This window comes from Pyricularia oryzae, chromosome 1 (assembly GCF_000002495.2).
Source record: "Pyricularia oryzae 70-15 chromosome 1, whole genome shotgun sequence".
Taxonomy (NCBI): domain Eukaryota; kingdom Fungi; phylum Ascomycota; class Sordariomycetes; order Magnaporthales; family Pyriculariaceae; genus Pyricularia; species Pyricularia oryzae.
This window is the reverse complement of record NC_017844.1, coordinates 6430523-6456769: the sequence shown is the minus strand read 5'-3', so window position 1 is coordinate 6456769 and position 26247 is coordinate 6430523. Positions and strand designations below refer to the sequence as shown.

Genomic DNA, 26247 nt, shown 5'->3' with positions numbered 1-26247 from the left:
TGTGCTTTTTTATAAGGTTGAGAACCTTTAAGTCGACTTTGAAGTGTAGACCTAGGTATTCCCCATTTTCGGGAGGTTTTTGCAATTGGATTGCCATTATTGACGTCGTTAATTGCAGATATAAGCTGTTTTTCAGTATATTGCTTCATTGGAAAATGGAGAATTAAAATCAGAAAAAAGTAAATCCAAAAGTGACAGATTCATCGAGATATTTATAATAGAAGTTGGAGGATAAAAATAAAAGTGTTGTTATTTTTGGGTGCCGAACAGGGGTGGTGCCGAACAGGGGGTACGCAACGTTAGTGCATCGGCCAAAAGCTCTGGTGCATCTGGGGCTGATTCCTTGAGCAGAATTGATTAGCTTGGGTTGTATTTTGTACTGTATATATAACATGAGGGGCTCGAGTCGCCGAGAGAAGTTGTGTTGGAGAATTCATGCTCTTCAGCCTTGGCTTGATGGGAGTCTCTTGATTCTTTTCCATCTGACCAAGGAAAGACATTTAGCGAAAAAAAACAATATGGAGGTCGCTGGCCTTGCTATTGGCATCGTGTCCCTGTACACGACATGTCGCGACTGCTATAGCTTCTTCACCGCGGTACAAAATGCAGACGCATCCTCTTCGACGCACCTGCGCGAGCTGGAGATTCAGCAATCAATACTCAAAGCATGGGGCTTCCATTGGGAGATCCAAAACGAGCAGACCGGTCCCAGCGAGGCCAAACCGTCAGGCCACGGCACCAGACAGACGCAGACCAAGCTTCGGCAGTACCTCTCCAACAACTGGTTCAAGGCCGAAGGCGTATTCAAGACCCTCGCCGCCATCGTCGATACGCTGTCCGACCGGAACAAGCTCGTCAAGCGCTACGGCATCGAGCTCCAGCCCGCCCAGCAGGTGACGCAGGACGCATCGCAGTCGTCGTGGACCTTGACGAGCCAAATGCTCCAGTTGTTCATCCAGGACACCAAGCTCGAGGATTTCAAGCCCGTGGTCAGCGAGGCCAGAAACCGGCTCTCGCTGTTGAACAAGTTCAAATGGGCCCTGAAGGACAGGGACGGCTTCAAGAACCTCATCGCCGACCTGCGATCGCACAGCGAATCCTTGTATCGTCTGTGCCCGGACACCGCGTTCGAGTCCATGAACCTCTACCTCACCCTGGATTGCTTGGCTACCCAGGAGTCTCCCGCCGGGCTCCGGTGGACCTCGAGACTTGCGCTGGAGCACGCCAACGCCGACGAAGGATCGTCGGTGCGGGATGGTTACACGCTGCTGGCCGCGACGGCGACTCTAAAAGCCTCGGTGAATCAAAGCAGAGACGGGTTGGAGCAGGGGGCTACAGACGGCGACCTGGTTCCCACCACCAGCATTGGCGAGGAGCAAGGCGGCCAATTGAAGCATCTCGGGAAGGGCCTTGCCCTGTTCCAAGACCAAGTCGTTTACGTCGAGATGCGAGACTACCGCGGGCCACCGCTAGACCTTACGCCTGAGCAAAAGAAGCGCTTGAAGCTTCATCGAGACCGCCTTCGCAAAAAGTCCAAGAAAAGGTATCCAACCTCGGACTCCAGCAACAGTCGGACGGACAGCGACAGTGATGAGACCGAGGACGACGAGCCCATTGAACTCATCAGGCCAACGGATCCAAACCTTCGTCTTCTCATTACAAACTTCTTCAATACCTTTTACGGCTCCAACAAGATGGACAGCGTCTATGGCCTGGACATTGCCGGCATCGTCGATCACACGCAGGGCGACAAAAAGGGTCATTACAGCATCTTGTACAAACTCCCCGGCAGCATAGGCGTCCAGACTCGTGAACGGCCAGCCGACAACCTGAAGCTTCGCGCGCCCGTCACGCTCAAGTCCCTCATGCACAGGAGGCAGGGGAACGAGGTCTCATCGTCGCTTGGTGCTCGTTTTGAACTAGCCAGGAAGCTCGTGCGTGCAGTTTGCCTGCTTCATTCCAGTGGGTGGTTGCACAAGAACATTCGTGCCCAGTCGGTCATCTTCTTCCCCGAACACGTCACCGAGCTTCAAAAGGATCGGTACGAGCTCAGGATCAAGATTGATGTCTCGAATCCAAGCCTGATGGGTTACATCTTCTCACGACCAGACGATGTTCCCAGAAGAGTCAATCGCAATCCATCACCCACAGCCGAATCGGCATCTTCACAGGAGGATGTTCGGCGTGAAAAGTCGGCGACTGTCAGAGTGTGGGAATATAAAAGAGCGCCCAGCAGTCAACCGATCCCCATGCCCGGTGAGCAAAGAAAGAAAAAGCAAAGAAAAGTCAACGTCAGTGGTTTCACGCTCGATTATTATCAACATCCTGCCAAGCACGCCGACCCAACGCGCCTCTACCGCCACGCGTACGACGTGTACTCGCTGGGCATCCTGCTGCTCGAGGTCGGGCTGTGGGAGACGCTGGAGGACTGCTACACGACATCTAGAGACGACCAGGACGTTTATGAGCAGAGACGGCTGATCTGCCGTAAATACCTCGACAAGTTGCGATGGGCGTGCGGCGACACCTACGCCGACGTTGTGCTCAACTGTCTCATGGTCGACGGCGGCGATGACGAAATAGCCAAGGCCGGCGAGCGGGAGCTTTGCGCCAGAATTGTGGCCGACCTGGAGGGCTGCAAAGCTTAACCCTGGCAGGGTATAGAGGAGCGGGTGGAGCCAAGCCGGGTGGAAGATTGTTTTGGATTGGGGCAGCTCTTGGTCATTGCCAAATCATGGTCGCATCGTTCCCCAATGGGATATTCTGTGATTTCTTTCTTGTGTTTGGGATCCTTTGTGCATTTTGAGTAGGTGTTTAGAGAGAGGGAGAGAGAGAAACAAGAACAATAACCATCCCCCTGGCCGCCCTTCTCGACATATTTCTGGTAGCACCAATTCTCCAAGTTTCTGTTTTTGCGACTATTCATGGTCTGCCCTTTGATGCAGCATCTCCGTCTTGGGATACAGAGCTTCTTGTCGACGCCGCTCATTCGCCGACGTATCGGCAGTACTTGCGGTTTGATCGGCGGGCCTGCTGTGTTGATGAAAAGATGGTCGGCCAAGGCGTGCATTCTCTTGCTTTGCCCTTTCGTTTTGCTTCATAAACTCTTCAAGGGAACTTGATGGACCCCTTCGACCCTTCTCATTCATTGCAGCCAGTGCTGCGTCTCGCTCTTCTTTGTACTGAACGAGTTTGGCTTCGACCGCCGAATAGCTCTCGTGGGTCAACTCAAGATTGTTAGCCTGTTGTTCCAATGCTTGCATCAGAGCAGCCTTTTCTTTGCGGAGACTCTCAATCTCTTTCATGAGCCTGCTGACATTGCCGTCTCCAGAGCCCGTCGCACCTTCTTCCTGGTCAGATACAGACTCCAGCTCAACCTTTTTTGGTTCAGGCTTTTGCGAGTCTTGCTTCTCATGCGCTTCTGTGTGTGACTCCCCAGACTCGGCCACCAACATCTCGCCTTGAGCACTAATATTGCCGTCACCCTTTTCACCTCTGATACGTGCGCCTGTACAGTTGTCGACACCGCCGTCGGGCTTGGACACCTCGGATTGCCGAAGGACAAGCTTCAACCTTTCCTTCTCGAGCTGCAGGTTTTCCCGCGCCATCTGACTCTCCTTCACCTCAAACTCCAAACTCCTCCGAACACGCCGCATGTCATTGACCTCTTCTGCGAGCTTCTTGCGCAGTGCTTGTATGGTCTCCAGTGTCTGCCCATAGTCGGGCGTTATCGGAGTGGCCTCAGGACCCGCCTCATGGTCTGTCTCTGGGTGGGGCTGCTGCCGGTTCCCTCCTTCGTGGCGTGCAAGCCCACCTCGCAATATCCTCGACATGCTATCCGCCATCTCCCGCAAAGCATCGATGCTCTCCAACTCGCCCTCGATGAGCTTGGCGTACCGTCTCTTGTCATTTTCGCTACTCGAAAGGGCCTGTAGTATACCGTACTGCTTCGATTGCAAGACGGGAGAGTCATGGAATGGTCCATCGGCGAGAATATCGAGTCTAAGCCGCTCGTGTGCCGAGTCTGTATTCGCCAGCATGTATCTGAACAAGTGCATCTTTTTCTTCTCCTTTTTGTTGCCTGTCATGGTCCAATGGTCGACAAGTGCATTTGCCATCACACCTGGACTCTCGGCGCCGCGATACATCAGCTCCACAAGACACCCAGCTTTGAATCGCTGGTCACCCAGATTTTCGGCAGCGCGTAGAACCATTTGAACAGTCTCACTGGAGCCCCCTGTAACCCCATAGGACCTGGGCGCCCACTCGGCCGTCTCGTCCTCCGTAGGCACAAATATAGGGGGGAAGAAAGATGGAAATGTCAGCGGGCTTCGGAAGAGCCCCGAACCGCCGGTTTGGTCAAGGGTGATTTTGTCACGGGAATGGAAACCCTGGGGATCCTCTCTGATCACATTCGTCATGATCCACCGCAGGTTCGGTTGTGACTTGGCATACGTCTCGTCCCGCGCCATCAGCTCCAGGGCATACTGGTGGGCAAGCTGGAAGCATGTCTCGGCCTTGGTCTTTTCTTCCTTCTTCTTCATGCGTGTCAGGCTCAGCGTTGCGAGAATGTCCAAGAGGGCAAGCAGGGTCGAGTCGTCTTGGTTTTCGGGACGACCGCCGTCAGCCAGCCACCTCTGGCACACCTGCTCCACGAGCTCACCGCAATCGAGCACCTCTACCAGCCACTGTACAAGGTCGCGAAACTCCCAGATCATGCTATCCTCTACCAGATGCTCGCAAAGGTCAATCCAGTCATCGGACAAAAAAGGACCAGCTGGTGAAATGACTCCTTGACGGTAGAGGCATCCAAGAAGAGCCATTTCGGTTGAGTCGAGGTTTGGCCAGGCTTCGTGGATCATGTAAAGGGCAGCCTCGAGAAAAGACCTTCTTTCCCACAGTTGAAGCGTTACTGCCTCGGCCTCCCAAGCGAGGAACATCCAGAGGGCACCCAGAGCGTCGACTGAAGCAGAGTACCGTTTCGGCTCCCATTCCTTGGCCAGCTCAGCCAGCCGTCCCAGCTCTCCAGCTTCGAATAGACACTGGCCGTACTGGACTCGGATGTATCGGTTGTGCAAGAAGTGACTGGCCCGTTTGTCGAACAGACTGAAAGCGTCGCTGAAGCGCCCCAGCCTCCGCAACCTTGAAAACTCCTCTAGCTCGTGCTCGAGATCATCACTGGCTGGCAAGGACATGTGTATTATCTGATCTTCGGGATCCAGCGGGTCGACATGAATGGCAGGAAGGGCTGGACTGTCTTGCGCATAGATCTCTGGGCGGGAAAAAAGCATTCTGCGCGATCGGTTGCCTCCTTCGCCCTCCGCAGACAATGGTTTTGAATGATTGTCGCTGTTATTGCTGGAGTCTTCGGAAGCTGCTTGACCTTCGCTTGCTAGCGGCTGCATTGAATGAGAGGATCCCCTATCTTTTGGTCGTTGACTGGGCGAGCCATCCTGCCCTTGGAGTTGTGTGTCTAAAGGCCGATGTGTGAGATTTCCATTGCCATCGTAATTCTGTTCCATGACCCAACGATCGATTCTTCTGTTATCTGGTGGTCTGCCGATCCTTTCTGGCTCCTGGACTGAGTCTTTCTTCCTCATCTTGGTGTATTTGATGTATGGTTGGTTTCGAAATTAACCGAGTCGTTGGCCGACTACCTACGGCTAAAGTAGCAAGAGACCTATAGACAACGCCTGGTGGACTTGAACGACTGCAGAGAAGTCGAGGCCTCCAGTCCGCATTGTGGCTAGGTGCATGTGCCGCTGCTTTATTCCCTGTCTCGTAATCGTCGACAGCAGGCATCGGAAGCAGGCATGATAATGCACCAATCACTTTACCCTGACGATGTGATGGTGAGCGACCAACGTGCATGTCTACCGGCCACTGCAGGCTGAGACGCTGCGCCCCTCGAACTTGGCTGCATGTTTGTGTAACAGTGGCCAGGGTAGGTCGATGCCCCTCCAATAAATGATGGCTCGAGTCCTAAAGTAACAGGACATCCATCCCGACTCCTTTCTTCCGCGTCGCATGCCTCACTTACCTTTCTATCTTATTGTTTCTCGCCTATCAATCTTCCATGACCAGCCAACTTGCACAATCCACGGCGCAATCACAGGCCTTTGGGTCTCGCGGACCGGCAATCAGGGTGCGGCGATTTGGTCACAACGACTTTGAGAGGTTCGACCAAGAGAATGCCGTCGGCCAGCACTTGTGTGTTGGGGAGAAGACCATCGGCAAGGTCAACATCGAATGCAAGTACCGTTGGCGACAGTCCCAATGGGGTCTCATTGGCACCCAGAGCAGCCCGGCCGGCATTATCTACATGGATATCATGTTTCATCAGCCCGACGGCTTTTGGCTCGAGAGCGCGACTGTTTACATCACCGTGGGAGAGGATGAGCACCTGACCTATGCGCTCGGAAAACAAAAGAAAGGAAAGAGCTCTGGATGTCGTGTTCACATCCCAGAACACATACCCATCGACTCGGAGCACTCGGTCCAGATATCGGAGCACTACGGGCCCAAACTGCTTACCGGCAACAAGACCCTGCGTCAAGAGGTCAAGACCAGAGAGTTCGTGCCAACTCTCGGTGTAATGGGAATGGCCGAGCTTGGCGGCGTCGGCCACAAATCCAACTACGTTCAGGAACGCGTCGGCTGCTGGAGGTTCCAGGGCAATGTTTGCAGGCCCCAGGGCCAACCAGGGTTCCGGACGTTGCGTTGGGACCTGACAGAGAACAAATTCGAGCCCGACCAGCCGCACAGCCCAGAGTACCACACTGCGTTCGCATTTGAGCACAGCAGGCGGCCAGTGTACATGCGTGTCGAGATAGAAGGGAAGCTCAAGAGCAAAGGCCAACAAATGCTGCACAGAGCATTTCGCTTTTCATCCGCCATGGGCAAGAAGGATCACTCCACCTTAACTCATATGGACCTGCGCAAGCTGGTGCCCCGCCGACGGCTGGACGAAGTGGCTCGCGGGCTTGACATGGCCATGCAGATGAAGAATTGCGAAAAGGTCCCGGTCCAAGTCCCTGGCCCAAGACCAGCTCGGTTTTCCTCTTGGGATGATTATCCCCCTCTCCTTGATCAGCTGCCAGGAAAACAGACTGTTCGGGCAGACCAAGACGAGAGAGGCCATGTCATTCCGCTCGAGGTCCTCAGCCGACAGCTGAACGATAGCCTGAATCCAAAACCCCCATTGTCCGAGAGGTCAGAGCACACAGAAGCAAGGGATGACTCTGGCGGTTCGATCGCCGACGACACAGACAGTCGCAGCCCGACTTTGGTCGATAGCGAGTCACCCACGGCGACGAGAGCGGCCCCGAGCCTCCTCTACCAGCCCCGGACGGCCGCCGATTTGGAGCTGCTCAAAAACACCGCTGTAATATGGCTCCTGAGTTTCGTGGCCAGCGTATCCCAGCTCTTCGGGCTGTTCCGACGATTCTTCCTGGTCGAACCGTGGGAAGCGAAACAACAGCTTGACAAGGGCAATAAGCAAGCGACAACGTGCCCTAGCCTCAAGCTACACGAGCTCAAACAGCAGGCTCGTGACTTGCGGAAGGAGTCACCGAGCAAGGGGAGGGGTTCAAAAGTGCCTTGGATGGGAAGCATGCAGGATCGACAAAAATTGATGGAACGCACTTCTTGCAAGACGTCTGGTGGTGTCCAAGTCTGAGTGAACGAGAATGGAAAGCTGGGAGTAAACGCCAAGTAAATTGGGGCTGGTCCTCATGTGAGCTTATATATTTAAAAGTAAAACTGTAGTTTACTGAATCCAAGGCGCGCAGGCGCAATTTGGCTTGGTGGAAATGCGTCTAGCCAGCTGTCCATTTCGTAAGGGTGAACTTTGAACGCGGGCTTTCTATCAACCAAGAAGCCCTAGACTAGTCTAGTCGAGGGAATTTTGTGCTGGCATTGTTCGTCAGACGCGCTGCCCGCCATTGTCGCCCGCCCCCTGTCGCCTGGAGGTGGGGTTTCAGGGAGGGGTTAGGGCTGTTTTTGATTTCTTCAGTTGCCGTCGCGCTTTCCACTCGGACAGCCCAAGCTCTCTGCCTCCACACGCAGACGTGCTTGAAGTAACCCCAATTACAAGCAACAAATGTTTACGTCAAACTCGTCTCATCGATCGTTGACCCTTGGTATTCAGGATTCCCACGATCCGGTGTCGGTATTGGAGATTCACAAATGCGGGATTCGACCAAAAATGTTCGTTTCCAACCAATCTTGATCCAACCTCGACACCTACAAGTGATGACTTGTAAAGCCCATCGCCGATTGCTTCCTCGCCATCATATCTCCGTGACGCTTACGGAATAGCAAGGGCGCCCACGAGGTTATTATCTTTGACGGCAGACCACAGAGTACGGCTGCGATTGACGTGCTGATAATTCCCGGCTCCCGGTGGTTTCATTACGATGGGACAAGAGGGCGCAAACTAGCAGAACCGATCAACGTGTGCTATCATTGGTTGAGGTCAGCCCCAGATGATGCCTTTGGCGGCATACCCGAAGAGCATCAGTACTGCAGACCTGGGGACAGGAATACACAAATTCTGGACATGACCACGATGGAATGGGCGACAGTTACAATCACTCGGCGTCTGCATATGAGCAGCTGGTAAAGATTAGGTAGTGGTATTCGAACACAGGTTAGTTAGAAGCCCTCTTGTCCGCTTGCTATATGGCCCACCAGGATGAGAGGCCGTTCATCAGCCTCAATACCCTAGAGGATTTTCAAGCTTGGGTTTCTTGACAACATCATTTGGAAAACTTGGACGATGTCCCAATCATGCCCACTGCAGATGGAATGTCAGCCAAAGTCAATACGAAAAGAAGGCAAGAGGTGATTGCCCAACCTTGAGCAATGGAGACTTACAAGGTGCCGCGCTATACATCATCCCAAACTCTCTACTCTGCCTCAACTTTCTCTTCACTGATTTTGCACCTACAGTCAGCAACGGGTTCACCAATCAAGAGACGACAGGGCAAACTCAAACTTACATCCATTGACACCTTCATGAACCTTGTCGGCGTGGGCCACCCCAAACTCCCAGATATGGCAGCACCACAAAGCCACCAGCATATCGAACTGGGACCGCGGCATGGCCTCGGTCACAATTAGGCTGTGCTGCTTGTCGTCTCTGTCATCATGCACAAGAGCGATGGTCTTGTTCTGCGCGTCCTTCCACTCCCTCCCGTCGGTGGTCAGAACAGGCGCGGCGTTCTTGACAAACGTCGGTATCCCAAACTTGCTCGCCTTGCCGGACGGGTCGACCGGCACCGCGCTCAGGCCGGTGATCTTGCGCGACAGCAGCGACCGCGTCTTCTTCAGCCCCACCGCCGCGGGACCCGAGACGCGTTTGTTGGCCCGCTGGATGTGGTACTGCGGCGACTCGGACGGCATGGGGTACATGCCGCCCGCGGGGGCTTTCAGGTGCCGCAGCTCGTAGATCGGCCGGTCCCGGCCCTTGGTGTCGACGCGCGAAAGTTCCACCTCGCTCGTGATGGCGGACAGTTCCGAGATGCCCAAGCTGAGGTGGTAGAGCGCAGGGGAGTCGGTGGTCAGGGCGTGGATTGCCTGGCCGGCGAGGACGAGCGTCGTCGGGGCTAGTATCTCCTGGCCCGGTGGAGGGACTTGTTCGTATGGTGGGAGGGCTGCTTCGGTTGGCTCTTGGGTGTCTGGTGAAGGCACTGGTTCTTGGGGTTCTACCTCTTGATCGGGTAGGGGCTTGGACCCTGATTGCTCGGCTGAGCTGCTAGCTTCTGGCATCTTGTCGTTGAGGATTTCCCTCTTTGCAATGGGCTAGTTTCTGCAAGCTACCTAGGCAGTTCAACTCATTGCATACCCTGGAAAGAGAGAAAGAAAAAAACGCTGAACACGCACATGGCGGACAGAATCCCAAACAGCTTCTCTCGTCATTTTGGCAGCGTCAAAACAAAAAGACAACAAGTAAACATGCCTCATCAAACCACATGACCCTGTGGGGTTGAGGGGCTGTGTTGATGGAACCATATTTCCATATGCAGGTAAGCAGGTAAGCAGCGCCAAGCACCAAGGCCTTGACGACCTTTGCATGAATATCTCAGCGAAGTGCCTACATAATCTTTCTTGCTTGTGAGGCTGTCTACTTTAAAGTGGGCAACATAACAGACCCCTGGCTAAAAGTACCCTGCAGGTAGAAAAAGTGCCTTAGCGGTATAGGGCCCGAACGAAACTTGGTCTGTTGTACAGTCACCTTGAGAATAACCAAGCTGGTTTGGGTAGTGTTCTGATCGGGACCCACAGCTCTAAACCTCAGCCGCAAAACCATACTTTGCAGATCTGGGGAAAGTAATAGACGGAAACAACTGGACAAGTCAGAGATTGGCCAATACGACAGGGTACTGCCAAGCAGGGACGACGCAAAAGAAAAACGCCCAGACAAATCCAAGGCCTGCCACCCGCCTACCCCACGAAGCGATAACGACGCCAGATCCTTCATCCTCATCACCACCACCATCACAGTCCCCCCTGGATGCAGGTTTCCCACCATCCAAGCCCAGCTTCGTCTCGAGCAGGCAGACCGCCCAGTTGGACACGAAAAACCGCAGCTCCGACGCCACGCAAGCCCTCCTGTACAGGACCCAGTTTGCGAGCGCGTGGCACGCCGCCGACAGGACAAAGATCCACAGCGCCCGGAGCTCCCTGGGCAGCGCGCGCAGCGTGTAGGCGGTAAACGGTGCCAGCAGCAGCTTGTGCCAAAAGACGCCCCAGAAGCGCCGCAGCGTGTAGGCCTCCCAGGGCGATCCAAACACGGGCGCCGTGCACCAGTCCTCAGCCGCGTCCCAGCCCAGCGCCGACACGAAGAGCGCGGCGCATGCGTGGTAGGCGGCTGCCAGCGGCCAGTAGGTGCTCCACATCCAGTGCGTGCAGGTCACGGCGCGGAGGACGAGGTCGGCGCGCGTGTTGTATGGGCCCCAGCGCGTGCCGGGGAGGAGCACCTGCTTGACCGGGGCGAAGCTGTAGACGCCCAGGGGGAGGGGGCCTAGGGTGCGGGTGATGACCAGCTCGGAGACTATGAGGTTCATGGCCAAGAGCGATAGTGCCCTTGCTAAACGATCCAGGCCGAACAGTAAGCGGGATTCGAGGCCTAGAGGGTGCGTAGCCGTGACTGCTTTGTGTTTGTGAAGCTTGTCGAGTCTCCGGACATTGCGGGCGATTGACATGGTGGCTTTCAACTGCTGAGAAAAGCAAAGGTCGGCAGTCGATATGTGTACGCTCTGGAACAAGATGGAGCTGGTGTGCATCGCTGCTCCGATGATGATCAGGGCGGCACAGTGACGCATGCTGGCGACTTGGACGCTAGTGCTGGCTAGTCCGCAAGCGACGGTGAGGAGATGGAGGATGGCGAGAGAAAATCTTGGCGGTCCTGCTCTGTGTCGCAGACCGAGGAAAAACAGGAGCAAGGATAGCGAGAGCCAGCCGACTGGCTTTGCGAAATGGGGAAGCCACATGATGATCTGAGGAGACTGCCAAAAGGGAAGAGGTAGCTAGTGGTGGCAGCTGTGACATTGTGGACTTTTTGGGTGGTGAGTGAAGATATGACAACCATGGCATCCCACGGGCCATTGAGTATTAAAGGTATGAAAGCAAAAAGTACCATGCTTTTATCCACTCAAAGGGACTTTTTGGCATTATAGTCTTACACTCGACTCAACATAGGCAACCTTTCTAGATATCACGGCCGTGCCGCTCGCTTAAAGGCCCAAACTCGCCAAGCCATAAGATCTAGGCCTCAAGCACCAGGCCTGCTTTAGGCCCTTTTTGTTCTTTGTCTTCAGCTTCTGACCAAAAGTAGCACCATTGTCATTCTTTCGGAAATTGCACTCTGCCTTGGACGCATTTTCACGATGCAGTATTGTCCAAAGGATGTCAAAGGTGCCATCGTCGTCTTACACCCAAGTCGCGCATGAGCACATGGGCATGGGGATAGCTGGAATAGTGTCATGGGGGACCAGGCTGACTTGCTCAAGTGCTGCTGGTGCCTCATCACGGTATGGGAATTGCGAGCCTGGATATTTGTATAAATACCAGACTCTGGACGGACAGATGACTGACTTGTTCTCGAATCCATCCACCACAACACATTCGTTCCCTTCCCACAACCGACATCTCCCACACTCCAAAAAACCCCTACTCACCCAAAATGCCCATGTTCGCCCTCCCCGGTATCCTCGGCGGCCTCGGCCTCGCCATCAGGATCACGGGCGAGCTGTACGAGTGCTTCGTCGTCAACGGCAGCTGCCGGATGGCCGACCTTCCCACGGACAACAGCTACAAGGTCGAGGACCTGGCGGCGTCCGTGATCCCGGCGCTCAACGAGACGGTCATGATGCGGGCCGAGAGCGAGGGCCTGCTCGCGGCGGCCGCCAACACGGGGCCCTGCGGCGTCCCGCAGTACAACTTTGACATGTGCAGCGCCGACGTGCGCCGCGTCACGGTCCGCACTTCGCTGCCGGCTGCTGGTGGTACGTACCCAACCCCTTTTTGTTGTCGTCTCAGTGCCATGTGCTTAAGTTGCCTCGGCTCGCAGTCGCCCGCTTCGACAACGTCCCGGCCACCTGCATGGTCCTCTCGACCGTCCTCGGTGGCGGATGCGGCGTTGCGCCCCCCTACCCGCTCGTCTGCGGCTCGGCCTGCCTGCAGTACACTGGTCTCAGCCGCGGCCAGCTGACCCAGCTGGGCAACTCTCTCAGGGGGAGGGTCGTGAAGGGTTGATAGGAGTGTTTCTCTTGCTGAATTAAGCCTTTGGGTAAAGAGCTGTCCTGTGGAAAGTGTGGTGAATTTTCAGTCCCGGGATTATGGGGATCATGGGCTGTCGCTTTGTTGGAACTGCATTCTCTCTTTCGCTCTTTCGCTTCCTTCTTATGTTGTCGTGCATCTTGGCAAATCTCTACAGGTCATTCACTCTGAGAATAACAAGTCAATCTCGATACAACACCAAGCCCGCAATGGTGACTCGTCTGTCTTGGTAATCAGCGACAGGAGAAATCATGACCATTGTCCCTTGATGCGACCAACGTCGGGACGCACTGCTTTTTTTTTACCGAGTTTCTATTCGAACTTGGTCTTTATTCACAAGCAGTCCAGGTGCATCATATCATAGCGCCCATAATCATCGTCGCCGACGGGAACCGGCTCCCCGCCTTGATTGCACTAATATTCCCTGCCAACAACCGTCTTCAACATGACTTTGCCCCACAGAAGCAAGAGGTTATGCAAGTTGGTTGTCGGCCTGCTTGGTGAGACAACAAGAAGCAACCCACGCACCCACAGGAGTGAAAGTCTGCTTGATTGCACTGTTGCATTGCTGTAGCCAGGCCCACCGGTTTGTCCCACTTCCTCAAACAGGGCCTGAATGTGGACCCACGAACCGCTGTGGCCCGTCCCGAGTCAGGGATCGCGGGGTAAGTGGGCGTGGCGCTGGAACCCCTGCCAAACCTAAAATGTACCACGACTTATAATAACCTCCCGCCCCAATCCACGCCATCAAAGATGCAGTGTTCTAGTCTAGAATAGTTCTAGTCTGGCTTCTGAGATTGTTAGTTTGCCATCCAAATAGGTCTAAGGCTGTGTATTCACCATGACGCAAGTTCACACTGTCTTGTTCACGTTCAAGTCATCTGCTTCCGATGACCAGGTCAAAGATGTATGCGTATCTGCTCAAAGGGTCAAAGATTTCTAGAACTAGAATACTAACTCGGAATCCCAAACTACTCAGGCCTGCAAGCAGTTCATCACCCTCAAGGACAAGTGTATCCACCCCACGAGCCAGGCACCATATATTCTGTCGTTGAAGGCTGGCAGGGATAACTCCGAGGAGGATTGTCAGGTTAGAAGTCATCCTACTCCGCTTTGCAATTGACAGGAGAGCCCAACTAACAACAGCAATCCTGATTTGCAGGAAGGCCTGACGCATGCCTTTGTGGTCGAGTTTGCCTCGGCGGAGGATAGGGACTATTATACCCACAAAGATCCAGCCCACCAGGACTTGATCAGGGCCATGGATCCTCTGATTGAAAGGGCCGTTGCGGTCGACTTTCTCGATGGAGTTTTCTGAGGACAGATGCTGCAGCTCTGATCCGGGACCATGCGACGGGTTTTATCCAAATCTCGTCCCTAATTTTGAACTTTTTGTCTTTCTTTTTGCCCTCCCCAGCCGACAATGCCATGTACACCACAAAAGGGGAAGAATAAATGGGTAATTTAGGGAGTATCTGGGAAAGCACGGTTACCAACGTATCAGGATATGACAACGATTGCGACAAGTGAACAAGAAATTGCAGGCCCCTGATTACCTCGCCCTCTGCCAAACCTCGCCAAAATTCAGTCAAATAATCCAACGTCATCACAGCCCAAGACCAGACCTTTTTGACCAGCTACGGCAGTTCGGCCAGCTCAACCAGCTCGCCCAGCTCGGCGTATTCTTCTTCATCATCCTCTGCCACCGTCTGGTAGTCGCCATTTCTCATTCGATCTTCCAGCGACACAAACACAGGTCGCTGCGGCCGCGACGGCAGCCCAAAGTACGTGGATTTGGGGGTATAAGAGTCGCCGCCGCCGCCGCTGTAGACGGACCAGGTGGGACCTGCGAGGTCCGCTTGGGGGATGTTCGGCGTAGAAGCGCACGACGTGGGCGGCGACGTAAACAGGTACGAAGACGTGGGGGACGTGGGAGATCGTGCGCCGCAGTTGCACTGGGAAGCGTGTGTGGCCGTGGTCCGGCCCGACGACGTTCTCGACAGCGACGACACGGCCGTGGCCGGCGATGCGGCTGGGTCCGGGAAGCTGGGGAGGGAGCTGCGCTTGAAGCTGAGCATGGACATTCGATGTCGGAGGTCTGGCCTTGGAGACTGCTGTGGCGACTGCTGCTTCTCTTGCCACGGGGTGTTGTCGTCGGTGGGGGAGGTTGGATGCGACAGGACCTGGGGCTGGTTGCGGGACTGGGAGCTTGCGTCGGAGCTCGACCTGGACAAGGACGACGACTTGCGCCACCAGGTGCCTTTCTTTTCCGAGGGAGCCACCGAGACCGCGTCTTCCTCTTCTGGGATGCCGACGGCCGCAAGAGGCATGGACGACATGGGCCGTGGTTTTGGCTGAGAACCTGCATCCGTCGCTATGGGTTTGGGGCTCTTCTTGAAGAACTGAGAGCGGCGACCGCCCAGTCTGGGGGTGGCCGGGTCTGCACTCGGCAAGGACTGGGGCTGCTCCCCGCGCCGTCCGAGACTGTTTCGCTTGTCCTTGTCCTCGAGGGGTTTGCGTTTTGGTGGCAGAGGCGGGTTGTAGAAGCTGCCTGTCCTCGACCTCAGGAGTGCGCCAATGTCGTCCTCCTTTGCGATGGCCTCCCTCTCCATCTGTTCCGATTCCCGAAGGGTCCTCATGGCTTCGCTCCGAACGGGATGGAGGTAGTTGAAGAACGATATCTCCTGTATCGCCCCGGTGACCCTGGTCTCGTACTGAGCGACCCTGGGCAGGATGCTCTTGAACTCGGACGACACGTCAATCTTCCAGGATAACCTCGACATCAGCGACATCCTGCCGTGGTCGACAATGTCGGGGTCGCACCTGGCCAGGATGGTGCAGGCTTCTTGCAGGACCTTTTGGGCACCATTGATGACTTCTTGGTGGTGAAGCTGGCGGTCTGGTGGCAGCTCGTCCTTGTTGGCGTCCCTGAGGCTGACCAGTCGGTTGATGTCATTGTTGAAGAGCCGCATCTGGCCCATGTGCTCTTCGACTTCTGCGGGGATTCCCTTGATCTCAATGGCAAAAAGTACGATCTCCAGAGCCCCCTTGGCAATATCCAGTGGTATATCCATTTTCTTTTTTTTTTGACGAACTGAGTGTAAATCTAGAGGCAGCACCAAGAGAGAGAAAAAAAAAGTGTTTTTGCTAGCAAGATTGCAATGCAGCCCTTTGGTGGAGGGAGTATCCAAGGCTTACTTGTAGAGAAACTGTAGTTCGTCAGTAACCTGTCAGTAGCCCGTCAAGAAGCGATCAAAAAAGGCAGTCTCGACATTGAACCGAGCGTACTAGGCATCCCCGCCCATCTTTACTTACCCAGGTAGGTAAGGGCGACGGGGTTACTTGTAGGAATCGCATGTGGTCGTGCTCGAGTCAGCTGCTTCTAGGCCCACGTACCAGGCATACGCACGCCACTGGCCTCGAGTCTTGTGCCGCTTCACCGCAGAAGGGCTTGGATTCGCGTGGCCCGAAATCCTGGCTGCTGGGCTGAACAATGACATGTATGCTGTCGTGCAACGGCTGGGGCTGATCATGGGGGCCATCTTTATCACGGGTGCCCAGTTGGGCTAGTGGATATTTTTAGAGCCCATTCAAGACAAAACTAGATGTAACTATCTAGATTACGTGTGTCCAGGTTGGCCATCATCACTCCGTGATAAACACCAATTATGAGCAGCTGGGTACCTACCAGGTGTCCCTGGCTGGTTTACAGGAGCAGATCAGCAGTGAATGGGATTGACTAGACGTAAAGAAATCAGAGCAAACAACTAAAGGTTCGAGTGCAAAACAATCCAAAACAAAACAAAGCCAGCGGTAGCAGTAGTAACAGCAGTAGCAGGAGTAACAGCAGTAGTAGCAGTAGTAGTAGTAGTAGTAGTAGCAGCAGCAGCAGCACCAGCACCAGCACTGCAATCACAGATCCCATCTCCCTGCCCAAGCCTAATCCTCAATCCTCTCAACCACTGGGACCCTCACACGACGCAGGCGCAAGTTGCCCTGATCACCACAAGACACTCTACTGAGGCCCGCGCATACAACCAACTCCAACCCCCCTGCATCCACCTTTTTGCCATTTTCATTGCCGCCGCCGCTGCTGCTGCTGCTGCCACCGCCGCTGCGGCTGTGCTCAAACCTCCAATCATTCGGCTGCGATACCAAGACGTACCCGAGCCGCGCCGATTCCAATATCACCGCCACGAGATTTTCCACCTGCCCCGGCCTCGCAAAGGGGGCCAAGACCGCATCGAGGGCCTGCGCTAGCGCTGCGGCCTGCGCTTTTAGGGCTTCTGGATCGGCCTCCAGCGCGGTCCTGTCGCACCTCTTGCCGTTCATGAGGTATGCCGCCAAGACCCGCCATTGGGTAGCCGCACGCGCGGTGGCTTGCATGAGGGCTGAGGTGTTAGTTACACAAGCGCCTTATCTCTCTTTTTTGCTTTTTTTTTGCTTTTCTTTACCCCATGGCTGCAGCTCTACACATGAGTGTGGGGGGCGCCGGGGAAAAGAACTAAGAAACAAATACGCACCTTCTCGGTTTTCGTATAGACCCGGCCCGGGCTGAGCTTGGACGAATGCAACCATTGGCGCCGGTAGTATCGAAGGTGGGTGTCCGGGGATTTTCTGACGACGAATGCGATCCAGATCCATGCTAGAAAATATGACGAGTGAGAGAAGGTGTCTAAGCGCCAACCTTCGTGTGCCGCTTTCGAGTGCAAGCGAAGTCAATGTGGCCGCCGACACTGACGATCCCTTGCCGTCCACACCCTCCACGCCCAGACCTTGCAAGGCCTTTGTCAGCTCGTGGGGGCTAGTCGATACCGGTTTCGCATGGTAGTTGTTCTCGACGTGCTGCTCAATCAGCTGACCTGCCTCGTCCAGCATGCCTGCGATATCCTTGTCGGACGACGAGTCGAGGAGGAATGGGCCAAGTTCAAACATATCCTTGTGCCAAGGAAGCAGCTTCTGGGGCGTCTGCGCCTGGACTGGCAGTTGACGAGCCACGGGTGCTTCTGGGGCCCGCCGTCTGGTGCCGTAGGTCCTGCGGCGGTGGAACAAGATCATTGCAGCCAGGCCGATTAGGATACCTGCCACCAGGCAGCCCATGGCAATTCCAACGGCCCCTTCAAGATTCACACCAGGAGGAGGATGAGCGATCTCCGTGGTCTGGGCATTCCCGGTTGGTGAAGTCGTGGTTGTTGTACTCCCGTTTGGTGAACTCCCGGGTTGTGGAATCCCGGGTTGTGAAGTCCCGTTTTGTGGACTCCCGGCCGCGGCCCCTGTAGACGGGCCCTGTGAGGACTGGCCAGGTGACGGCAGTTCGGCTCTGGGCAGGATACGTGCCGCACATAAAACAGTCCGAGGCATATTGGAAAGCGTTTCTCAAACAAATATCAGGCTTGATTCCAGATCTCAAGACTGGCAAGGCCGGGCAGGGAGATAAAAAGTGAGTGTTGATGACAGCGGCAAAGCGAGCCAAAGTAAAAAAAAAAAATGCCAACTCTGAGCTCTTGCAACGAAAACGAAATTGTAACGGGGCAGTAGAAGGGATAATAGCAAAGAGGGTATGGGGGATGGCAAGAAAGCAACAAAGGCTTTAACTGGAAATCTTGGTACCTGTCCAGAGTCTCCGCATGGAGGCTGTGACATGCTGCAGGTGACGGCTCTCCTCGATCCTATTTCTGGCCCTCTTTTTTCAGCCCTCCCTTTTTCGGATCAAGCATGGAAGCAGCATACTTAGGCCATTGCGGCTGTTGGTATTCTCGCCCCTAATGCAGCTCTGCCGCCCTCAGCCCCTCAGGCCTGGTTCGAAATACTGAATATTAGATTCTCAGCTCCGTTTCTCACCGACTTTGGCTTAAGAATATAGCGATAAACCCAATGTTCTAGACTCACTCACCAAAGTGGTCTGGGGATCTAGATCGAGTCCTCCGACTGCAGCATTTTTTTCTCGCTTCAACTTTTCTTCTTTTTGCCTCCACCTCTGGCCTCTCGCTTGCCTTAAAGCCGGCGCATCCATTCGGTTCAGTCAAGGCATTTCTGAACACCAGCCTTTCCCACAGCCCCCTTTTTCTACTTTCAAGTGCTTGCCCTTCCGCAAAGCCCCAAACCATTCTGTCTATCCAGGTTTCGGCCTAAAGTCTTGCAAAACATGGATTCCAGAGTCCCCGACATTGTCGTCGCGGTGGACTTTGGGACAACTTACACAGGTACAGTCAACCCCAAGCCTCTAGATCAACAAGGGTAGAAACAGCATTGTTGACTTGCCTTCAGGGGTCGGGTGGCGGCGCTGCAAATGGCCCAAGGGAGGAGGACCAATCCAGATAATCAAAAGTTGGCCATTCGGCGAAGATGAAATCAAGGTTCCGAGCCAGATCCTCTACCATCCCGACGATCAAACAAGGGTATTATCATGGGGCTTCGGATGCGCTCAAGATCGACTGGCGGGCAACCTACCCTGGCAGTTCTTCAAGCTCTTTGTCGACCCCAAGGAGCTAAAGATATTTAAAGCAGCAGGAATTACGCTTCGCTTGCCCGAGTCGCAGGCGGAAGCGCTCGGAATTGTAACCGACTACCTCCACTGCCTGTACGAGCACATCAAACAAGTCATCATGAACGGCATCAACCGGGAATACCACCATGACGGTCGAGGTCCGGGGTGGAACGAACTCAGAATCCACTTCCTCTTTAGCATACCGACCACATGGCAGAACCCAAAGGTTGCCCACGACTTCAAGCAGTGCTACTTCAACGCTGGTTTTGCTGGTCCCAACTGCTTCAACCACACGGCCGAGATATACAGGACCGAGTCCGAGGCGGCGGCAATCGATGTGCTGAAGAACAAGACCATCGGCTTCGACGTGGGCGACCTGTTTCTCTGTGTCGACGCCGGCGGTGGCACTACCGACTTTTCCCTGACCGAAGTCACGTCCAACGATGCCGAGTCTCCACAGATGAGGGCCATCTTCCCAGTCCGCGGTGTCGGTCATGGCGCTAGCAGAGTAGACATAGCCTTCTCCAACCTGGTGCGGTCGCGCATAGACAACGCAAGGGGAACGCTACCCGAACTGCCCTGGCGAGCCCCGAGATTTTCGACCGCACTTTCGGCTTCCAGGGCCTTCAAGATAGTCAAGCATGGCTTTGGGAGTCCGGCCAGGCAGCAGCCACATATTGTGCGGGTTGACGAAGTGGGCAGAAGCGTCGATGTTCCCGAGCTTCAAATCAGGAACGGAAACATGCAATTCTCAGAGTAAGGCGAACCCCTTGACTTGCAAATGGGAAAAAGACGCTGATGTTCCAACTCTTTGCATCTGATAGCCATGACATGGCAGGTCTTTTTGATCCTACTATTGATAGAATCGCCACTGGAGTCACTCGTCAGCTTGATCAGTTGACAAAGAATCATGACCGACGAATCGTTGTAAGTCTACCGTTATCAGTTGAAGCACAAATACAACCGCTCAGATTCTTGCTGATCCTGAATCAAAATCGACAAGAAATATGTCATTCTTTCAGGCGGGCTTGGCAAGTCCGAGTACGTCCGATCTCAGATGCGCCACATTCTCGCAGGCCGCCGGCATGAAAAGCTTCAGTCTTCGAATGCCGTCATTCTCAACAGCGAAGACCCGCAGCTGGTGGTCGTCCGCGGTATGCTGTTTGGCCATCAGCAAACGATGGCAGGCATACCAGTGCTGAGGAACTTTGTAGCCCGAGCTTCGTACGGCATCGTTGTTCAGGAAGAATATGACAAGCACAAGCACTTGACACTGCCAAAAAGCGATATCGAAATCATCGACAAGAAGAAATGGGCCAAGAACCAAATTAAGTGGCTTTTTACCAAGGTGAGCACGGTTGGGCAAACGGGTCTCCATGATCAAAAAGCAAAAAAAAAAGACTTACTTTCCATCAACCGTTATCTGCAGGGTGATCATCTCGATGCCAACGGCGAAAACAAAAAGCACGGTTTCCAAATCAAGCTGAGAAAAGGGAACGACTGCACCGTCACCTGGTCGGCCGAGGTGGTCATGTGGGACGGCGACGGCATCCCGCCTAATCACATGGCAGTGGGATCGAGGGTGAGGAAGATATGCGACCTGGTTGGCGACACGACGATTCTGGAGGAGGCTGGCAAGGTAATAGAGACCCGGGTGCGTAGCCGTTGGTACAAGATCAGGAAGGATGCCGTGTCTCGTGTGTGCAGATTTGACGTTGCCGTCAAAGTCGGCCCTGCCGATCTCGGCTTTGAGCTGCAGGTGGATGGGCAACGTATTTCCAAGAACCATGAGCCCATCACTGCAGAGTGGACAACCGAGTAGAATCTAGGTAGCCTTGGGATTGAATGGCCAACATCGGGGTGTCGGTGCTGACAAATTTGGTCGCCTAGCGTCCGGTTGAGGGAGTGTAGAATGTGTAGAGGCTTCGTCAAAAGCTGGATGGAATTTGGTACCTGGGTTCCCTAATCAAACTTTGGATCAAATAAACCCCGCTAATTTTGTTCCATTCTCACAAGACAAATCTTTGAAATCTAAATACCAGGACGTCCGATGAAGCAGCTAAGCAAGCGAGACAAGTAGTTATAGTGTATAATCCTATTGATTCGCATCGAATACAACAACCAGTTATCTTGCTAGCATCAGTGGTTTAGTGGTAAAATCCATCGTTGCCATTCAACGAATACATTCGATGGGCCCCGTGTTCGATTCACGGCTGATGCATTTCTTTTTTGGTTTTCTTTTTGTTATTTGCTTGCTTGAGTTTATCTGAAATCCTAAAGTTAACAAGCAGTATTTTGCAATTGAGTTTCAGGGACTATTGTCTTTTATTTTAATCAATTCTCACACAGTACAAGTGCATTTTCTATTGCAGATATGGATCGATGGTTGCACTCTGCGTTGCTGACTACCTACTGAGATGAACAAAACAGTACTGGACCCTAACCCAAAGATCCCGGCATGCATGCACGCGTACAGTGTACCCCACTATGACCTGGTCCTTACCTGCCGCACTCAATCACGAGCGATGCTCAGAGACATTCGCAACTTTGCGCTTGGAGTCGACTGAACTTGTCAAATTTGCGCTGCCAGAAATTTTCTTCCCGCATTCCAATGCTGTAACACAGCTTTTATTTGTTTCACGTCAAATAGAGAAACAGACAGTTGAGTCTCAGTCGGACCGACACAACCACATCCCGCCGCAGCCATGGCGAGCACGGCCAAAACCACAAACTCGGGAATCGTGACCGACGACAGCGGCCAGCGGCACATCCCCGAGTCGACGCGCGCCGACGGCAGCACGCGCAAGGCCATCAAGATTCGCCCCGGCTACCGCCCGCCCGAGGACGTGGAGCTGTACAAGAACCGCACCGCCGAGGCGTTTCGCAACCGAGGCAAGGGCGGCGGCATCCCCGGCGCCGAGGGGCTCAAGGACGACGAGAACAAAGACGCAACGACCTCGGCTGCCGCATCTGCCGCCAGCCTCAAGAACGCAAAGAGGCGCGAGGCGAGGAAAAAGGCCAAAGCTGCCGAGGAGGAGGCGGGCAAGGCAGAGGAGCCTGCCGCTGGTGCCGCCAATGGGGACGCCAAGCCGGTCGCAGAAGCTGTGGATCCCGAGGTTGAGAAGGAGAAGAAGATTAGAAATCTGAAGAAGAAACTCAAGCAGGCAAAGGAGCTGGAGCAGAAGAAGGAAGGCGGCGGTAGCTTGCTGCCCGAGCAGATTGCCAAGGTTATCAAGATCAACGAGTTGATCAGGGAGCTGCAGTCTCTTGGCATCGACACCGAGGACGGCAAGAAGGAGGACCGCCAGGGTGAGGCTGGGGAGAAGAAGGACTGAAGACGGAAGCAACCGCATTAATCTGGGATCCTATGCGCTCTTTCGGCGCTTTGATCCTCAATCATCCACCAGCATCTTGACGTCCTTCTGGACAGATCAAAGATTCAGCCTCTGCTCATCTTGTCCCTTTGCTTTCAGGGTCACTTTTATAATGATGCCGGGCCTGGCGGATATGGGAAACCTCGACAACAAGCGTGACCGTTCCGAAATCTTCCCTGATACAGTTCGGCTGTGTGGCTTCAGTCAACACTTTATCTGAGACTCCCGACAACTGAATGCCGCCACGTCATACAGCCGCAAGGCAACATGGGTCTTGGTGAGGCTTGGTGGGCTACCGGTATTCAGAGACTATGGGCGTGAGATCAGAGCTATTCGCGACTTGCTGTGTGATGGGATTTCAAAAGCTACCAAGGCGAAACATGTGCAATCTGCAGCCAGCGCCAAGTTTCCTGACTGCAGATACTCGCAGGCTATACACTGTATGTACCTGGTGGTCTCAACGCGTATGCGCCCCATCTTACACTATATGTACGGAGAAGGGAAAGAACGCGACGAAAAAAACAGAGGCTCTTCTTCACCGACACTTTATCGTTTCCAACAATTCCATATACCGTCCCCGAAATCGTGTCGCCGTAAATCGTATGCCATATTGGTAGCCAACAGAATACCCAGAACCAAAGGAACAAAGGAAAATAAGAGACCGGCTGCTACTTGCCGACATCCTCGATTTTATATCAATCAGCCGAAGGAAATCAGCCAGTCTTTAATGTTTTCTGTACGCGGCGTCTTCTTCTCTGCTAGCGTTGAAACAGCATGTCTTCCAGCTCTGGCGATTGCTGCCACCGTGGTGTAGCGAATGTGTCGCGCATAAACTCAATAAACATGTCAACGTCACGCACGGTGCTCATCGGACCAAGGCTTGCGCGGACGACACTAGGTGTATCGATCTCAAATCAGCTTTCTTTCGATCCATCCATGGGGAAATCAAAGGCACAGATGTCTTACCCTGTGGGTAACTGGTTGATGAGGTCATGACTGCCAGAGCCGCAGTGGTGTCCGGCAGAGAGGGCTCTCTCTAGCTCCCAGGGCTCGTACTCTAGGGCTGTGAACATGCCACCAGGGCAGCAGATGCCTGAGATACTGCATTAGCATAGTCTCTCATCAAGTCAGGGTACCAAGGTGACCAAGGATGACCGCAGGACTTACCACCAGACCGGATGTATATTCCTTTCCGATTCGCCAACTCCTCAACCTGGGAGTATGGCACAATGGAGCCATCCGCCTCAAGCACGTTGAACGCCACCGTGGCTCCTTGTCTTGCGGAGTCGCCGAACGTCCTTGCGCCATCAGCACCCTCGACATACACTTGCACCACCGGCCCGCCGTTGGCGTGTCGCAACCCCGCCAGACCACCATACAGGCTGGCCACGAGTCTGGAGGTATGCCGCGAGATGTTCTCCATGTTTCCGTATAACCGCTCGTGGACGTCGATCGCCTCTCCCAACGCCAGGATGCTGTGGAACGGCAACGTGCCGTCCTCAAGACCGTCGTGGATCTGGTACCGGCCGTGCTGGGGCTGATGTTGATGTTGGCCGTTAGCCCGCAAGTCCACGACAGCCTCGCGCCCTTTGCTCCTGTGCCAGGCGTCCCCGACCGCGGACACCATGGTCACCGTCCCTCCGCCAAAGTACTTGCGCAGGGTCAGTATGTGACCCGAGTCGCGCCGCACCACTAGCGCTCCCAGATCTGGGAATCCAAAGATTTTGTATAGCGACAGGACCGTAAAGTCGGGTGCAGCATCTGGGTCGGCAAACACGGCCGCCATGGAGCTCGTCATAGCTAGCGCCGCTGCATCCAACAGACTGTACGTGTTGGCATGCGGCCGCGACCGCCGCAGCATCCCAGGCCATGCCAAGGGCAGCCGTCGGCCTGTCATGTTGGATTGTCCCGGGTAGGCGAACAGTCCCAACCCACCCCCGGCGGTGCGCCTCCGGCCGCTTCCCTGATATGGCCGGTGATGATGCCAATTCGTAAAGCCATCATCGGACGGCACCGATCCGCCGAGCCAGCGCTCGACCTCTGCGTCGCTCATGAAACAGCGGGCCTCGGCGCCGGCCAGCTCGCGCACGCCGACGAGGCTCGTGTGCGCGTCCTTGTGGTATCCGTACCAAAATGTGCCGCTCCACGTCTTCTCGCCGAGGTCGCGGAAGGCGTCGCCCACCAGCTTGATGCCGGCCGTGGCGTTGGCCACAAAGATGAGGTCGAAGTGCTTGGGGTCCGCGCCCAGGAACCGCAACGTCCGCTCGCGCACCTCGTCCACCATCTCCCCGGATAGCCGGGCCGGCTCGTTTGCCGAGTGTGGGTTGCCGTACAGGTTGCTCATCATCTTGTCCGCGAACGCGGTTATGAGGGACCGGGCGTATATGGTTGTTCCGCTGTGGTCGAGGTATACGCCTGTTTGTGGCGTGAAACCGCGCGCTCGCGTGCCTTGGTTAGCACCCGGTCATTCAGGAGGCCATACTGACGTGGGCAACTTTGAAGACAAAGAAAAAGACTGTCGAAATTTACCATTGCTCATTTGTGGATATTCCCTCTCCCTTATCGTCTCAACATCTTCACTATATGAGCTCTCTACATGGCGATAGGGGCCTGTGCCGTTGACAGCTAGGATGGCGGGTTCGGCAGCGCGGGCGTGAGGGTCCCTTCGAATCTTGCATGCTGGAACGTGGCAGCCATGTTGACCACTGCTCTTTGGCCACATGTCTGGCGGAGTGCTTGTGGCCCGGTATACGACAGGGGATGTTGCGGCGTGAGATCTGAGCGGGAAGCTCCGTGTACCAACAGCTGGCGTGGACGGACAATGTACAGAAGGAGTCATATTTTTTTTCTTTTTCCTTTAATCTCTCTTGTTCTGGGGTTTGCACAATAAAAGGTTTGGGGTTCCAGCGTATTGGCTGTATAGGATAAGGGAAAAGTGGGATGTGATGTCAAAGAGTGTGGGTGGCGGGATGCAGAAAGAGTGACTTTTGCTATATGTGTTGACGAGAGCCAAGCAAGGATAGGAGACGGCAGGATGTACCGATATGGCCCAGATGGTGGTCAGATCCCAAATGAGCCATTCAGGTGATGAAAGATGCATCCTTGAGGGAGGGTGTCTGGACTTTATATGTCACGAACAGCGATCCACAAAGGACGAGAAAGATTGTCGTCATGACTTCCGGAACAGATGCTCAGTACGAGACTTGAGGAGTGAAGGTTTTATCAGCCTTCCTTTTTACCCATGCAACGCCAGAAGAGAAAAGGATGGTAGCATTCAGTTAGCTGGGAGTTGCGTAGATGTCTGCTAGGTCAGATTCGCGAGCCAGGGCTGGATGATCACATCGCCATCATATTCATTCCCGGAGACTTGTGCAAAGTCGCAGTACACCCCCAGCTGCAGGCTCTGGAACCCTACACCCCCGGTGGCAACCCTACCTGATTTTGGGAGGTCATTTTGCTTCAAAAGCACAAAAGCACAAGGCCGTTCATTAACACGTCTTGGTCTTGGCGACGATTGCGGTGGGCAAAAAAAAAAAAAAAAAAAAAAAAAAAACTGGAAGAAAAGGGGCGCCCATTCGACCTCCCACTCGCCTAACTGGCCCC

General features: G+C 54.4%; 12 protein-coding genes and 1 non-coding gene across 13 annotated transcripts; 7 read left to right on the top strand and 6 right to left on the bottom strand.

Annotated features, from left to right (window-relative positions):
• Positions 1 to 518: 518 nt before the first annotated feature.
• Positions 519 to 2648, top strand: MGG_05769 (uncharacterized protein; the record flags this gene model as incomplete). The annotated part of the gene is made up of 1 exon (XM_003710647.1): positions 519 to 2648. The coding sequence occupies one exon, from the start codon at positions 519 to 521 to the stop codon at positions 2646 to 2648; it is 2130 nt and encodes a 709-aa protein (XP_003710695.1).
• Positions 2649 to 2918: 270 nt separating this feature from the next.
• On the bottom strand, positions 2919 to 5600 carry MGG_05768 (uncharacterized protein; the record flags this gene model as incomplete). Its single annotated transcript, XM_003710646.1, has 1 exon — positions 2919 to 5600. The coding sequence occupies one exon, from the start codon at positions 5598 to 5600 to the stop codon at positions 2919 to 2921; it is 2682 nt and encodes an 893-aa protein (XP_003710694.1).
• A 429-nt stretch (positions 5601 to 6029) lies between these two features.
• On the top strand, positions 6030 to 7812 carry MGG_05767 (uncharacterized protein). Its single transcript, XM_003710645.1, has one exon. It carries the CDS (start codon positions 6077 to 6079, stop codon positions 7676 to 7678), a length of 1602 nt encoding a protein of 533 aa, XP_003710693.1. The 5' UTR covers positions 6030 to 6076; the 3' UTR covers positions 7679 to 7812.
• Positions 7813 to 8759: 947 nt separating this feature from the next.
• On the bottom strand, positions 8760 to 9771 carry MGG_05766 (uncharacterized protein; the record flags this gene model as incomplete). Its single annotated transcript, XM_003710644.1, has 3 exons — positions 8760 to 8797; positions 8878 to 8934; positions 9003 to 9771. The coding sequence occupies 3 exons, from the start codon at positions 9769 to 9771 to the stop codon at positions 8760 to 8762; spliced, it is 864 nt and encodes a 287-aa protein (XP_003710692.1).
• A 587-nt stretch (positions 9772 to 10358) lies between these two features.
• On the bottom strand, positions 10359 to 11327 carry MGG_05765 (uncharacterized protein; the record flags this gene model as incomplete). The annotated part of the gene is made up of 1 exon (XM_003710643.1): positions 10359 to 11327. The coding sequence occupies one exon, from the start codon at positions 11325 to 11327 to the stop codon at positions 10359 to 10361; it is 969 nt and encodes a 322-aa protein (XP_003710691.1).
• Positions 11328 to 12187: 860 nt separating this feature from the next.
• On the top strand, positions 12188 to 12759 carry MGG_05764 (uncharacterized protein; the record flags this gene model as incomplete). The annotated part of the gene is made up of 2 exons (XM_003710642.1): positions 12188 to 12509; positions 12575 to 12759. 2 exons carry the CDS (start codon positions 12188 to 12190, stop codon positions 12757 to 12759), a joined length of 507 nt encoding a protein of 168 aa, XP_003710690.1.
• Positions 12760 to 13495: 736 nt separating this feature from the next.
• Positions 13496 to 14289, top strand: MGG_05763 (stress responsive A/B barrel domain-containing protein). Its single transcript, XM_003710641.1, has 3 exons — positions 13496 to 13690; positions 13763 to 13873; positions 13946 to 14289. Exons 1-3 carry the CDS (start codon positions 13625 to 13627, stop codon positions 14099 to 14101), a joined length of 333 nt encoding a protein of 110 aa, XP_003710689.1. The 5' UTR covers positions 13496 to 13624; the 3' UTR covers positions 14102 to 14289.
• Positions 14290 to 14420: 131 nt separating this feature from the next.
• Positions 14421 to 15857, bottom strand: MGG_13179 (uncharacterized protein; the record flags this gene model as incomplete). The annotated part of the gene is made up of 1 exon (XM_003710640.1): positions 14421 to 15857. One exon carries the CDS (start codon positions 15855 to 15857, stop codon positions 14421 to 14423), a length of 1437 nt encoding a protein of 478 aa, XP_003710688.1.
• A 554-nt stretch (positions 15858 to 16411) lies between these two features.
• Positions 16412 to 21226, bottom strand: MGG_13178 (uncharacterized protein). The gene is made up of 4 exons (XM_003710639.1): positions 20677 to 21226; positions 18677 to 20606; positions 17307 to 18579; positions 16412 to 17162 (listed from the first exon to the last, which is right to left on the bottom strand). Exons 3-4 carry the CDS (start codon positions 18142 to 18144, stop codon positions 16723 to 16725), a joined length of 1278 nt encoding a protein of 425 aa, XP_003710687.1. The 5' UTR covers positions 18145 to 18579; positions 18677 to 20606; positions 20677 to 21226; the 3' UTR covers positions 16412 to 16722.
• On the top strand, positions 18887 to 21262 carry MGG_05761 (uncharacterized protein). Its single transcript, XM_003710638.1, has 5 exons — positions 18887 to 18986; positions 19051 to 20026; positions 20095 to 20197; positions 20274 to 20618; positions 20700 to 21262. Exons 1-5 carry the CDS (start codon positions 18929 to 18931, stop codon positions 21090 to 21092), a joined length of 1875 nt encoding a protein of 624 aa, XP_003710686.1. The 5' UTR covers positions 18887 to 18928; the 3' UTR covers positions 21093 to 21262.
• A 144-nt stretch (positions 21263 to 21406) lies between these two features.
• On the top strand, positions 21407 to 21491 carry MGG_20094. The gene has a single exon. It is a non-coding gene; the product is annotated as a tRNA-Gly (tRNA).
• A 484-nt stretch (positions 21492 to 21975) lies between these two features.
• Positions 21976 to 22757, top strand: MGG_05760 (uncharacterized protein; the record flags this gene model as incomplete). Its single annotated transcript, XM_003710637.1, has 2 exons — positions 21976 to 22579; positions 22744 to 22757. The coding sequence occupies 2 exons, from the start codon at positions 21976 to 21978 to the stop codon at positions 22755 to 22757; spliced, it is 618 nt and encodes a 205-aa protein (XP_003710685.1).
• A 627-nt stretch (positions 22758 to 23384) lies between these two features.
• Positions 23385 to 25367, bottom strand: MGG_05759 (molybdenum cofactor sulfurase; the record flags this gene model as incomplete). Its single annotated transcript, XM_003710636.1, has 4 exons — positions 23385 to 23538; positions 23611 to 23737; positions 23812 to 25059; positions 25174 to 25367. Coding segments are annotated over 4 exons (1705 nt in total), but the record flags the coding sequence as incomplete, so codon positions are not given.
• Positions 25368 to 26247: the final 880 nt, after the last annotated feature.